General features: G+C 37.6%; 2 protein-coding genes across 3 annotated transcripts; both read right to left on the bottom strand.

Moving 5' to 3' along the window:
- Window positions 1-3,206: 3,206 nt before the first annotated feature.
- Window positions 3,207-8,879, bottom strand: LOC103998779 (RNA-binding NOB1-like protein). Its single transcript, XM_009420360.3, has 5 exons — window positions 8,390-8,879; window positions 6,806-7,904; window positions 5,351-5,519; window positions 3,704-3,823; window positions 3,207-3,558 (listed from the first exon to the last, which is right to left on the bottom strand). The coding sequence occupies exons 1-5, from the start codon at window positions 8,745-8,747 to the stop codon at window positions 3,412-3,414; spliced, it is 1,893 nt and encodes a 630-aa protein (XP_009418635.2). The 5' UTR covers window positions 8,748-8,879; the 3' UTR covers window positions 3,207-3,411.
- A 1,194-nt stretch (window positions 8,880-10,073) lies between these two features.
- On the bottom strand, window positions 10,074-14,416 carry LOC135593680 (uncharacterized). Of its 2 annotated transcripts, none has more exons than XM_065083903.1 (9): window positions 14,259-14,416; window positions 14,023-14,145; window positions 13,838-13,920; window positions 13,600-13,698; window positions 12,624-12,699; window positions 12,458-12,530; window positions 11,085-11,158; window positions 10,620-10,713; window positions 10,074-10,301 (listed from the first exon to the last, which is right to left on the bottom strand). In XM_065083903.1, exons 1-9 carry the CDS (start codon window positions 14,365-14,367, stop codon window positions 10,223-10,225), a joined length of 810 nt encoding a protein of 269 aa, XP_064939975.1. In that variant the 5' UTR covers window positions 14,368-14,416; the 3' UTR covers window positions 10,074-10,222. The 2 variants fall into 2 exon arrangements, with proteins under 2 accessions (XP_064939975.1, XP_064939976.1); XM_065083904.1 differs by having other exon boundaries at window positions 13,615-13,698.
- Between the last annotated feature and the right edge of the window lie 284 nt (window positions 14,417-14,700).

The raw sequence follows: 14,700 nt of genomic DNA, 5'->3' as shown, positions 1-14,700 counted from the left end.
GAATTATGTTGTTTGGCATGTCATTAGTCCATCGATGCTTCGTCCGATTCTTCGACGCATTGTCCTCTCTTGCAGCCTATTACTCAATCGGTCAGTTGACCTTCGCAACTCAGATATCCTTGGCGCAATATATGCTTTTCTTGGCCCGATGCTCGAAACCATGGCTCGAAGCCCTCTGTTGATATGTCGACCGATCCTCCGGCACGACGTCTAATCTTCTGACATGTTTTTCTCTGGCCCAACATGACTCTTCCTGCTTTAATTATCTCTCCCTGATCGAAGCTTCCTACGTCACTCAAAATGCAGATTAAATCATAAATACTATCAATTGGTTTCATCATCAAAATTCGAGATTCAATATGGGTATGGTAGCACTACCTTCTTGGAACACGATTTGCGCTAAGGATAGACAATATCATATTGAGTTAATTTCAAACTTAGAAAAAGCTCTCCCTAAAGTAAGCATAGTGGTAGAACTTCTTCGTTGAATTTGATATGATAATAAAGTACAAGATCAAAAGAGCAAATGCCACTTATGTATTAAGTAGGAAAGTGAAGTTGGTGAATGTCATACAAGTGGAAAGTGAAGACCAAGCAAATTATTTATAATTTAATTTTCTTTTTAGAATTAAGGATGGACTGTACGTGATCCCCAAAGGAAAAACCTTGATGCAACTAATTAAATAAGGTCAAACATGATAATTTTGGGTCCAAGAGGGACTCGTCTATACCAAAGAGAATGAAGTTTATATTCTCTTAATAGATAATTTGAAATATAAACTCTTCAGAGAGTATCATAATTCCCTTTTGGTAGGACATCCGAATATTCATCGAACATTGGCTCTCATAAAGAGAGTCTTCTATTGGGCAAAGATAAGGACGAATATAGAGGAATATATTCAGATATACTTACTTGTCAACAAGAAAAAATAGAATAACAGAAGTAAATGGGACTTTTCGAGTCGTTGCTCATACTAAAAAGATCATAGAAGAGCATTTTCTTATACTTCATATCAAGTTTGTTGGCGACAGAAGGACTTGGATCGATACTTGTGATGGTCGATTAGTTTTCAAAATATGCAACATTCATTTCTACATCACTACACTACTCAACGAATGTGGCAGCCAAGTTGATAACGAAGAATATGATGAAGTATTGAGGAGTTCCACATAATATCATCAGCGATCAAGATGTGCGATTCTTGAGACGGTTTTGAATCAAGCTGTTCAAATTGTTGGGATCCAAGTTATACTTCTTCACAAGCCTCCACCCTTGGACAAATGACTAAATTGAAAAAATAAATTCGCTCCTTGAGTAATATCTTAAGTACTATATAAGTGTCAACCAATGGGATTGGGTGAAATTGTTAGATATAACTTAATTCTCTTACAACTTTTAACGAATTTCTAGATAGTTATCGTTAACTCCTCACACATTGGTGATCGGTTATATCAGAAGTAGCCCATCAACATATCACTTTATAAAATAGTAGCACCGAAATACATATATTGCTCGAGCATATTTAGATAAGATGGTAAAAAAGATGAAGATGTGGGCAGATTTGGGAAGACAACCATAAGAGTTTAAAGTCGATGACTTGGTGCTAGTGAAACTCTAACCAACATTACTTAAGTTTTTTAGACATAAAGTGCATAAGGGGCTAGTGTACAAGTATAAAAGGCATTTCCTAATTATAAGTAGGATAGACAATGTCTCCCACAAGTTATAGTTACTAATGTGGCTCAAAATTCACAATATCTTCGATGCAAGTAACATGAAAGTCTACCATTCAAATCCACAAGATACTTCCCAAAATATTTCAACTCAACTACCCCAGCCTTTTACAAAAAACGAGTTGAAACAATTTTAGTATATCAAAAGACGACGCTACATAATTGATCATAACAAATCAAGTACATAGTGAAGTGACAAAATCTTCCTTGGATAGAAGCCAATTGGGAGCCTAAAGATACTCTATGACATAAAAAAGTTGTCATCAAAGCCTACTATTAAGCATCGACGAGGACATTGACATTTTAAGTGAGGGAGGATTATCCCGAATAGTCGTCGTGTACCCGTAACAACTTCGTAAATGGATCGTTCGTCATTTTTGTTTACTTGTATATAAGTTTGGCAATATGTTTTGTCTTGTTTTTATGTATTCTTGCTTGAAAATTATGAGCAAAAGCATATTGCATGATTGTAGAGCGATCGTTATCGGAATAGGTAAAATTATCTCAAAATAATCCCGTTTTTATATGTCAAGACCTATTGTCTGTAGGCTGGCGACGTAATATAAAACATCAATCAATTTCAATACTCTAAAATCGAGTGACTCACGACTATATAGGAGTTTGGGATAACATTAGGTGTTGATTGACTTTACAAGATCACATGTAAAACCTACCAAGAAATGTTTATTCTTCTTACTCCTTTTTCTCTCTTGCACACCAAATATTTATTAAATTATTTATAAAATAATTATCTTTCAAAATATCGAGACCTGTTTATCATTCATTCTTCTAACCAAATTCATGACAAACCATTGAATCTAATTCATTGATTTAAAACACTTAAGCACAGATTAAGAAAACAAAGGCGTTGCACTAAATCATGCGTCATAATTTTCACGATACGTTTTAAAAAGATTAATCATCTAACTGATGTCGTATACGTCCTGTTGCATTTAAATATTTTCAAAAAGTTTAAGATTGAGGTCACAGGTTTTGTGTTATTTAATTAAATCTGCTTATCTGTTCGTATGATTAGATACATCTTTTGTTGCTGAGATATCAATTTGAGAAAAGGAAGCAGAAGGTGATTTCATTTGCATCACTAAAAATATAAACAATACAGGGATGGCCCACATAACCTCAAAATATATCATATCACATTTCTATTCTCAAGTTGTTCATATGTGAGGTTTCAGGTATGGCCCCATAAATTGCAAGCATATTACACATAAAAAACTATCATGACAAAAGAAATAATCCGTGGGGACAAGCTTGTACTTAGCAAGTAGTCATGAAACCCACCAGATGGTCGAGCTGGTGGTGGTGCAAGAACAGCTAAATCAGATGCATCTAAAGAAATTAACCCATTACAATAACAGCTGAATCTAAAGAACAACCGGTGGTGGTGCAAGAACAGCTGAATCTAAAGAAATTAACACATCAAAATAAATTTCAACCCGGAAGAAGGATCATATCCAAAACTGAAGTTTGACATTGAACTCCATGGTGTAAAACAAGCATCCCAATCCATGAACACCAGCTAAATTTCAGCATGATAGCAGGCATGTAGAACAAACTCCGGTATTTTCGAAAAAATGCCATTCCTAATTGAGAGAACACCTTTAACAAAACTGCCAGGATAGATATATCCAACTGCTGGTGTGTAACATCTAGTTTTTAATGCTTACGACGAGAAAAATGATTGTCATTAGGATTTCTTCTTCCACTAAACATAGCAAGTGCTTTCTTCACAGGAGGCTTGAGTGGTACTCTTTTCTCGCCAGAGTGAGAAAAGATGTCATCTACGCTCAGAAAGTCTTCGTCCTGCAATGATATAGAATCATGCACATCAAATTGATCTAATTATCAGGTCAGAATAAAATGAAAAGAAAGAAAATGAATTATAGCTACATGCAGTTGCCAGTAGATGTACAGTAGCAGCAAAAGATGATCATGAAAATAGTATAACCTGCTTGTTTGTTTTCTTCTTTGATTTTGGATAAAGTAGCTTGTGTGGAAGTTGATCTTCTCGTAAGATGAGATTTTTTGCGACGGCTTCTCTTCCACCTTTAGGCAACGGAAGTGAAAACTGGAAAAAGAATTTAACATTTGTCATTGTTCAGAATTTAGAGAACAATATAATTAGTAAAACTAGCAAAAAAATAATTTATTGAATTCAAGTAATCTGTAGAATTCCTGTCATCCTCCTTTAAGTTTAGTGAATAGTTAATGTTCAAGCAAAATAGACTATAAAAAATTCCCTACAATATAACAAAATTTTACTGAATCATTCTATCTTGTAACTCAAGACCCAACAAAGAAAAAAATCAATAGTTGGCAGTTCAGTCTAGAAATAACCTCAAAGTAATTGCTAGTCAGGTTATATGCAGCAGTAAATCAAACTTGATGAAGGATGAAGAATTATAATCACCCATCGGGTTGTATCTTAAGCTACAACTTGATGAAGGATGAAGAATTATAATCACCCATTAGGTTGTATCTAAGCTACAGGCATCTCAGTGGAAAGAGACACTGATTTCATATGTCAACTACTAAAGCCCAAGAACATTATAGTTGAAGAAATAAACCACGAATGTGGCAGTCTACACACCATTCTGGCATCAGTCCAACAAGCAGTATGAATGCACCCCTTTTGCTGTGCTAGTCTAGTGGTCTCCAAGGTACATACATGATCCTACACCAGTATATAGCACAGCATTGCAAGAAATGGGCAATATGCAGTACCAAGTATGGCATCTTTATTTTTTGCTATCACCAACAAATTAGGGTGAAATGAAAAAGCGATGATTAGAACATATAGTAATGGCGAGAAAGGTGATCGAAGTGGCCCTAAAATATCCAATTAACATCATCCTAGTGGTGTAGGTGCAGTGTGCACAGTTAACAGGCCTTTAGTTCAAGTCCTCTATAAGCTTCTAGTATGCATATTATGTAATGTTTGAATGGAAGGAAGAATTGGTAAAGAAAACATCAATCTATGATGACAATAGAGTAAAACTAAAGAATCTTCACCTTTAACCTATATTGCTGCACAGAGCACCTTCAAACAAAAGCAAAATCACTTCAGGGTAAAGAATTTTGGGAAAAAGGATAATTTAATCTGTTTAACGAATAATTCATAAAAATCATCATAAGATAATTGACATAAGATAGAAAGTAATCGTAACATAAATATGTAATAAACTAACTTGATACCCTTGCTGAAGGGGTATCCCTCATAGCCATGACCTTCTACTCTGGTTTTGCAGCATGTTAAAAGACACCTACTTTCACAGACTGTTCCATCCAAAGATACTTATAACACTGCTACCAATAACATGTTCCATAACCTACACAATACAAGTTTTGTTATTTGCTTTCTTAATTCTCAAACGAGGAAAATCATGTATTTCAGCATTTGTCATGTCTTGAAGATGCCTCGCAAAAGATTATGGTAAAAGCAAAGTGAAGTCTCGTGATATTTTTACATAGTGAATTTAAGATGATCAAGCATAGTCATTACCTGATTCATGAATAAAACATATGCTTCAATTAACAAGAAAACTGGGCAGTAAAAGAGAAAATTGCTGAGCATTAGAAAGAACAAGTAACATACTTTTGTGCCTCGAAGGATGATACGCGGTCTACGTGAAGCCATTATAATCCCATTTTCACCAACTGTTACAGAAACCTTTCTTAAGGTGCCACCACTGCCACATTTTGGACAAAAGATCCTCCCAATTTCTTGTGTCACATTATTGCAAGCATGACATTTTAGAACCCACCTATGAAAAATTAGAGGTCCAACTTAGTTACGTCTTATTCATTTTGTAAACAGAAGTAATGATTCCAAAACAAAAAATAAATAAAGAAACCCCATTATAAGTATAGCTTGTGGTAAATTTACAAGGATATGAGCACGCTATGATATGATCAAGCATACATAATCCATAGGCTCCCAAAAGTTTGGGGTTCATGCAACTAAATTCATATACAGCTATTTAAGAGCAGGTGTCTAGCCTGTTTCTGTCCACACCACTTAAACCTTTTAAACCTTGATATTAGATTTTTCTTAAGATGCTCTTTTTGAATAAAAGAGTTGTCTAAATGATGGATAATAAATATTCATCCTGCTTAAATTTTAATCAGATAATGCTATTCATATATGTCCACAATTGCAACAGCTTGCAAACCTGAATTGGCATAGTTTGTATCAAGGATCGTAATTTCGTCCTGTACCGGAGTTTCGAGCATAGCTTGGTACAGTACGATACAGAGTACCGAGCGGTACATCAGGATATACCGCTCGGTATATATATATATAAGTGACGTCGCCTCCTTTTTCTGCCCGCGTGGGGAGAAGAAACCGAAGTTTCCTTCTCCCCGAGCAAAAAAGGGTGACAAGGCGACGTCACCGCCTCGTCCCCTCGTTTCTTCTGCCCGCATGGGGAGAAGAAACGTCGCCTCGACGACGCTCCGTTTCTTCTCCCCGTGTGGATGAGGAGAAGTCGCTGACGACGCCGAGGACTCGTCGCCTTAGACGAGGAGGAGGCAACGTCTCATCTATGGAGGGCGACGACGGATCGGGATCGTCGAGGGAGAGAGGCACCGGATCTCTAGGTTCTCCTTTTCTTCTCCCTCTTCTTTCTTCTCCCTCGACTCTCCCTCGGCTAATACCACCCGGTAGCGGGCGGTGACGATCGAAATCGACCGATTTAGGATGGTAACAGGGCAGAAGCAGCCCCAATAGATAGTACCGCCCGATAGCGGGCAGTATTATTCAAAATTAAAATCCTTGGTTTGTATATAATTGCAGTTAATGTATGTAACATTCCAAGTACTTTTAAGAGCATCTGTCTGGTATACCACAAGAGCCATGTTAACTAACACTACTCAATAAGCAAGGACAGACGACTAAGCTTATCTTACACCATTGTTTTAGTAACCCTGACCATGCATCAGGAAAAGAAAATTAAAAGTTGCTAATTTAACCCAAGAAACATTGCAAGTAAAATGGCAAAGTCTGAAAACAAAGAAACTAACAAATCAAATCAATTGTTTAGCTTCATACCTATGCATCTGACGAATCTGCATTCCTCCTGGTGCCAATAGGCGAAGACCAATTTGCAAAATAACATTTTGCATAGCATAGTCACTAGTAACACAAGCTACACTTGACTCTGATAAGGACTTCAGCATCCAACTTTGCTCACTGCTTTCGTCATCAATGTCAGCTGTTTCAATGCTTCCATCAGACTGACTATTCAATTCTAGGCTATCCAATTCTTTACTGAACTCATTGATTTCTTCACCTTGAAAAAAATCATGTACATTGCCTGAGCTATCTTCCTCAATTGCTGTATGATCAGATCCTATAACAGTCCTGAGTATGTCATCTTCTTTCTCCTCTTGTAAAGGCTGTAAAGTATCAAAATTCAATTTCACATCTTCGACGCCCCCCTCAATTTGTTCTTCATTGGCAGAAAACCCATTTTCAAATTGATCCTGAGTAATTTTGTGTTTGTCAAATTCAGCAAACTCTTCCTCACTATCAGAGTGAACATTGTTGCCTTCAGATATTTCGGTGTCCGCTTCCCGACTGGAGGATGGGTGTCTGTTTTCCTCCGATGCCATGGACAATTCACGCCTTGCTTTCCTTCTCAAATATCTTCTGTGAGTGCTTCGACTAACTGCAGGGAGCCAATCATCTGCATTTTCAGTATTCTCACCTTGAGAAGCATCAATTCCAGCCGCAACCATCTTTTTTCCCTCTAACTTGATCTCTTTTTTTGGAGCAAAAAATCTTCTGGGTCTACTGAAAGATGTATGCTCATCATCTTGCTCATTAGGTTTGGGACCAGATCTGTTTTCAGGTTCAACTTGATCATTCAGATCTTTAAGTGCAAGTATTCTAGAATTATGATTAGTGCCTCCCTCAGTTGCTTGTTCCAAGGCCTCCCATTCTGCCAGATTAGGCACATTGGAACCCCACCCAGGCATTTGAGCCTCAGGTAGATTCTTCACATCCACCACATGAAGCGGAGGAGGTCTGTCCCTTAGATGATCAGTTCCATGGATTTGAGCTTCTAACATGTAAGCCAGTGCAATAAGCTTAAGGTCAACATCTGAAAGTGTGTGCAGGTCCCCGGTTTCACGAGAAAACTTGACAACTGTTGTGGCGACATGTCATGTAAATTTAGTACATTAAGCTCATAAGAAATAAAGTCACAAGTTAGAAAGGTTCACAGAAATGAATAAATAAATGGGCACGTCAAAGATGCACGCCTTACATACCTCATACACATATACATACAAAAGTAACAGAATTCTATAATGTGAATTGAAATCAACATCAGAAACTAGAAAGTTAATCATGAAATGTTGTCCAACACATACATCAGCGATCGAAGACCACAGAATGTAAGTGCAGATATCACAAAGCCATGGATCACAGAAGCATCAAACTTAGCTGCCACAAAAAGGATCTCATGTTTCTATAATGTATATGAACTTCCAGAGGAACAACAAACAATAAAAGATTACTTCCTTTCACCCAAGTCTTCTCAAAGTGCGTCTCTTAGTTCCCATTGAAACTGGGGGACACTAGAAATACTGCAGGACAAGGAAAAAGGAGAAGAACAAATAAAGATCTCACCTTTATTGAGGAACTCGGGTGAGGGCTCCATTGTCTCCACAGGGAAGGGCAGAAACGAGAGCCGCTGGCGCGACACCGGGTCGCGCACCTCCTCCAACACCTCCGGCACCGACACGAACTTGTCGGCGTAACCGGCGAGTTTGTCCCCGTGGATGAGGGCGTTGGCGTCGACCACCGCCACTGAGATCCCCTTGCTCGACGTGCAGCTGCCGAACACCCGGTTGGAGATGGTTTCTTGGCGCTGCGGCGTCAGATTCTTCTGCACCACCTCGGTCCAGCAAACAGGCTGCGCCGGAGGATTCACGGTAGCTACGGGAAGAGTAGGAGAAGGAGAGGATTGCGGCGACTCAGTCTCCATGGAATCGAGGATTAGGTCTTTCTCGGTTTGGGGCAGGAGATGCAACTCCCTGTAGACTGCGATCGACGGAGACGACGGGGGAGGGAGCGGTGGGTTAATGATTTATTAGGGTTTTGTTGTGCCCGCTTCGTCGCTGTGCTCCTATGGAGCAATACCTTCACAACTAGTTTTTTATGTTACCCGAATATTTACCTGTCTATTTATTCGAAATAAAGAGTGGAGCCAATGTTATCTCCAATATTAAGACAGGTACAGTAATCTTTATGCATATTAGTGCGATTAAAAAAGGCCATTAGATGTCAGAGCTTATTGGTAGGAAAAGCGGGCCCCGTTTGGGTTGGGTCTCGTTTTCTCTTCCATACAACGTAACGAATCGTGCGTGGTAGCGGATCGGGTTTTCTTACCGGATCTATCCATCGATTTAAACCGGTTCAAATATTATTATTTCTTCTTCGCCTTCATTTCATCATCATCGTCGTCTTCTTATAAGTAAATAGCCTATTATATATATATATATATATATATATATATATATAAAAGAAAAACAGAGAGCCAATTTTGGTCGTTTAAAATTTAATCATCCAAAATTAAACTCGACGACATCAATTATGTCTTTTTAAACAAAAAATAATGGTGAAGACGAGTTTTGATTCAAAATCTAAGTTTAAAAATATATTTTTATGTAAAAGATCAATTATGAAGACAAATTTTAATCTCAAAAATTCACAAAATAATTATCTGTCAAACTAACTGGTGCTTTTAAAAAAAATAGTTTTTATTGTTCATATAGCTTTGTTGTTCACACTTATTTTGAAAGAAGGAAATGTTTTCCATTTTTGTTACAAAGAAAAAAAAAATACTTTTATTGTAGTCTACTACCTCGACAACTGTTCTTCCTATCTTAGATGGTTGGTAGAACTCCCTCTTTGTAATCCTTAATTCAACATGAAAAAAGGGTCTTGAATGAATGTCTAGCTGAAGAGCAACAAATTCCATTCTTTAGAAAGAAAAGAAATTACATTAAATGTATTAAGCCTGATAAATATCACTTGCACAATAATACAGTAATTCAGACGTCTCAAAAGAAAAACAAAAAGTCAAGCTGCATTCTTAAATGACTCTTTATCTCCTGCAAAATTTTTAGAACCTTATGTTCTTTTGAATGATCTGAAACACATTTCTTTGTACCCGTGTATTCCATGCAATTTTCAAATACAAACCACATAGGTCTCCCAACATCATGGCAATTAAAATTTGTTAGAAGCTCCTACATCATAGTGAAAATAAAATCACGCACACATGATTTTAAAGTTACTTGGAAGTGGCTGTTCATAGTGGAAATCAATTTCTCTAGCAAATGTAAGAACAATGGAGCTTGATTATTGTCAAAACAATTTCAAACTTATTAGTGAAACAAGATACAATGTTGTACAGTGTCTTGAATCGAACTGAGTTGACAAGCTTTCAGTTAGAGCTCAGTTTCTTTCTTCTGAATCTGGTATGAGAATCCCATTGCTGATTTCAGCAAATGACTTCACATCTGATCCCCACAACCTGAAAGAAATCAAGATTGCTGAGATGTTTCAGATGAACTAATGAGGAAACCATAATTTCTATTGTGGCATCAAAACCATCAAGGGTTGGTGCCCCTTTTTTTATTGCACATTGTTTTAGTGAGCAAACAAGAACATAATACAACCTAGAATTGCAGGCACTTTCACCAAGTGGCTAACGAAATTCACGTGCCAAAGCACATCATGTTAGTAAGTGGTGATTGATGACTCTTTTGGAAAAATAAAGCCCCTAAAGATGAGAAGCTATAACAAATTTAAGGATCCGCTAAATGAGTTAAATAATATAGGATGCACTAACCAGCAATGAATTCCAATGGCATTGGCACCATGTTTATCTGCCTTTTCATCATCTCCAACATGGATCGCTCTGCTGGACTGGACACCAATTTGATCTGTGAAATTTAAAGAAATAAAAGGAGAATCAGAAATCTGTCTGTGAACTCCTAGCTTTTTAAACAAAACACATCAGTTTCCCATATATGTTAAAAATTTGTAACTGTCAAGACATGGAAATGCTGTGTCTACATTCAGAAACATTCATGAGCTTTTTCTTCCAAAAGTATTCACAGCTTAATGGTTGTATCACATGTAAATGGTAACTGTTGACAGACATCTAGCGTTTCTGTGAGAAGATGACATACCTAAAGAACTAGAGAATATAGAACCAAAATCAGTAATTCAGTCCTAAAAAGTATATCAAAGTTTGTTAGCTAAAACTCTACGTATAATATTGTTCTTCATATAAATAACAGCTATTTTGTACCTAGAGCTGCTCTGAATATCTCTGCAGCTGGCTTTTCAAACCCAACCTCTGAAGAGATGATGATGGCATCAAACCTAGTACACAAAGCAGAATAATCATCAGCGTACATGCAAAACGTTCATAGAGGCCACAAACTATGCAAAAAGCTCTGCTCAGGTATGGTAGCATATACTTGTATCTTTAGGAATCTAAAGTCTCATCAAATAAAGAAACTGTACTAACCAGATGCTTAACTGTTGACGTATTTGTTTGAGTAATGCAAATTCATAAAAAGAGTACCAAAGACATAAAGGAGTAGATGCAGGTGGATTTAGAGAAGAGACAAGGTCTAAAAATACAAAGGCATGAAGTGTTTGGGAAATGTCTGCATATTAAAATTATATAATTTTTATAAATATTAAAAATATATCATTCAAAAATAACAATTATAACTAGAATTATTTTTAGAAATAAATCTCCTCCTTTATTTTTTCTTTTCTTATTTTTTCTCTTTACGTTCTTCTCTTCTCTTGTTATTTCTTTCTTATCTTCTCGCATACTCTCTTTTCTGTTTTCTAATGTTATCCTTCTCATCTCCTCTCCTCTTTTCTTGTCTTCTCCTTTTTTTTGTTTTTTTACTTGTGAATTGATGGCATCAAGGATCTTAGTCCAGTAAAGCACAGGAGTTCATCTCCCTTCTCATCTTTGCTCCTATGGTTTGGCTCATCCTTGATCCCCTGATGGTGCAACAGCAGAGGCATGAAGCCAATGTCACAATGGCAGTGTGGTGAGACATAGGTCTGGTGGATAATCCTCCTCTTCTCATCTTCATATTGTTTTGTGGAAGGCATGTGGCAGCTACGTTAGTCTCTTGCAGCCACTGCCCCTTTTCTTTTTTGAGGCCATTGTAGTGACTAGTGAGATTGGGTCGGATTTTAGGAACCATGATCCCTAGGTGTTTGTGCTTCAGGATCGCTGGATCACTCGTTGCAAATGGGTAGGCTGTCTAGTTTTCCAGCCACCGAGGTCTCAAATGCAAGATAATTCCAAATAAAAGAAGTTTTCTTGGCATCATGCATATCTTGGCTATAACAGAAAACCCCACGCAATGACAATGGGCCATCTTGCTCATCATTTGAAATTTCAAAACTTACAAAAGATCAGCTCTACAAAGAAAATCTGGGAAGAAACATGATGGTATTTGAAATATTAAATTCTTTCACAATCAAAACTTGAAAATTACATGAAGTATCCAGGTTGTACATGACCCTTATTGGTATCATATACAACCCATGAACAGGAAAAGCAAGTGATATGAATTAAAGTATGCTTCATACCGCAGAAGAAAAAAATCATGAGACCAACAAAAAGTGGGAATTGGATTTATCACTTACAAATGTGCAACATTGAGGTCCTTCAGCAGTTTGCGCAAGCGGGTGTCAAAATTAGAGACAACAGCCAGCTTAACTGTATGCAATATGCTAATGGTAAGGAAACACTAAAAGGAAATGTTTGGGGATAAGATGATGAAAAATGGTGGGAATACTTGGCTTATATGACCTCCAGCATCTTTCAACAAACACATTTCTTCATATGCCCCAGCAGGTAGGTGCCATGCATCACCGTTTGCAAAATGCTGGCAGAGAAGATGTATAGCTAATTAAAACAAATTGACTAATTCCTGTGGCATGACAATGATCTGGGCTTATTTCAAGATAAACGGAGAAGATGAAAGACATAACCATGATATTACATAAAAAAACTTGTACCATTGGATAACAGGTGACGTTTAATTAAATGCCTCTTCAATCACCAAACCATAGACATGCATATGAATCAACCTACCAGTAAGAACATCCCGGAACAGAAGCATACTTTAAAATAGTGAACCTGACAACAATAGCAAAAGAACACCTTTCTAGAATTGGACAAGCTTTACTTAGCATGAATGTTAATAATAAGGTTTACTTGATTTGCTTTCAGTTGGTTTTTTAGTTAAAACATCAAAGATGATTAGAGATGGCCAGATAGAGCAAAACAAACTCCTTATTTCTTATGGTGTCCAAAACCTCTATGATTACAGAATTAAATAATTCACATAGAGGAGTCCCTCAATATTAGTGACCTTATTTCCCAAATGAAATGTATGATATCATTAAAGTGATTCAAGTCAGTAAGTTTCATTTTTGTTACATACATCCAATTAGGTTAAGGCATAGTGTCATCCTACTAAATTTGCTATTCTGTATAATTGATTCTTGCTCTCATGCATATAAATAGTCTACAAGATTTAAATTTGTACTTAAAGATAAAACATTAAAGGTCACTGTAGATAATTTCATATGGTTACCAAAAGACACAAATACAAAGTTAACCCTAAAGAACTGAAATCAATTGAGGTTGAGACTTCAAGATCATCAGCAGCAATCCTACTACTATTTCTCTACACAAACCATTATATTTCTTCCAATGACACTGCTGCATTTATCTGCGATCAAAGAGTAAACCTTGAAAAGGGTCATAATAAATTTAGTACCTTACCGCGCCTTACCTCATATACTTCTTCGAAATAGTCATTATCACTGCAACCGGTGGCTACGGATACAACCAGCCTCCAGAATGCCCGCCCGTCACCCTGCATTTGAGTAAAAGCAGAACTTCTCTTTAAATTGGACAATGCCCCAAAAGTTTTTTCTTTCCCTCACTTTTCTATCTCACTTGATAAACGTACAATTAGGGTCACTAAACTGTGCAATACAACAAATTGCAAAAACCTGGTAGCGAAGCTTCTCCGGCCATGGAGCGGCAAAAGCCCTCCTGAAACCTTGCTTTATGTCCTTCTCAGTCGCAAGCAGTCCTAGATATATAGAGGATTCATATAACGAACAAAATTCATAAAAACTTGATTTTCAGCAGCAAAGGCCATTTCTTTTCCTGTGAGACAATACAAATTGATCACCATATTTTCTCCCAATTGAGGCGTAGGTCTCCTCGACGGGGTTCGCCAGCTGGAGAAGCGTGCCGCCGGCGTCCAGAAGCAGCCCGTCGTACGCCCTCCGCCGCCTCCGATCACAGAAAGACTCTGCACAAGGAGAACCAGAGTCTCGCCTCAGTCGCCGCCATCGGCTTCACGGTGTGAGCACTAATTGGGCAGAAAGAATGGAATCCGAATAAGACGTCGATAAAAAGGAGGACCTGAGCGAATCGCCATGTAAGGTCGGGGCCGAGGGGGACGCACGCCGGCTATAAGAAGGCCGAGGGATCTCGCGGGCGACCAACGCCGCATCACCCAGTAAACCTCCATCGACCCGATTGCTCTCTCTCTCTCTCTCTACCTCGCTTTATGTGTCTTCTTCTCCCTATTTTCAAAAACAAAAAAAAAAGGGAACTGCTTTTATTGTGTTGTTTTGTTTTTTAAAACAATTCGTAACTGTCTTGGCAAAATAAAAACAACCATAACAAAACAAATTAAATCAATCAATCAATCAAAAATAACAATCAAAACGAGTATTAACTCTTCCAATGCCAATGCTAACTGCGTGTAATGTAGCTTGAAATCAAACACGTAGCAGAAGTTTGGTCCCACATCGGCAAGGCACGGAGACAGAGGGAGAAGGGAGAAGCATAAGATAGGGCT

Source organism: Musa acuminata, chromosome BXJ1-9 (assembly GCF_036884655.1).
Source record: "Musa acuminata AAA Group cultivar baxijiao chromosome BXJ1-9, Cavendish_Baxijiao_AAA, whole genome shotgun sequence".
Classification (NCBI taxonomy): domain Eukaryota; kingdom Viridiplantae; phylum Streptophyta; class Magnoliopsida; order Zingiberales; family Musaceae; genus Musa; species Musa acuminata.
This window is presented reverse-complemented; position numbering and strand designations above follow the sequence as displayed.

Bases quoted from the DNA above. Each gene is read 5' to 3' on its own strand.
- LOC135593680 (XM_065083903.1), bottom strand. From the start codon at position 14,367: ATGGAGGTTTACTGGGTGATGCGGCGTTGGTCGCCCGCGAGATCCCTC. The intron at 13,699-13,837 runs GTTTTTGCAATT...ACTCAAATGCAG, and splicing joins CGGAGAAGCTTCGCTACCAG to GGTGACGGGCGGGCATTCTG. The intron at 10,302-10,619 runs GTTAGTGCATCC...GATTTCTTTCAG, and splicing joins GCCATTGGAATTCATTGCTG to GTTGTGGGGATCAGATGTGA.
- LOC103998779 (XM_009420360.3), bottom strand. From the start codon at position 8,747: ATGGAGACTGAGTCGCCGCAATCCTCTCCTTCTCCTACTCTTCCCGTA. The intron at 5,520-6,805 runs GTATGAAGCTAA...AATTTTTCATAG, and splicing joins CAGATTCGTCAGATGCATAG to GTGGGTTCTAAAATGTCATG. The intron at 3,559-3,703 runs GTTATACTATTT...ATATCATTGCAG, and splicing joins AGAAGAAAACAAACAAGCAG to GACGAAGACTTTCTGAGCGT.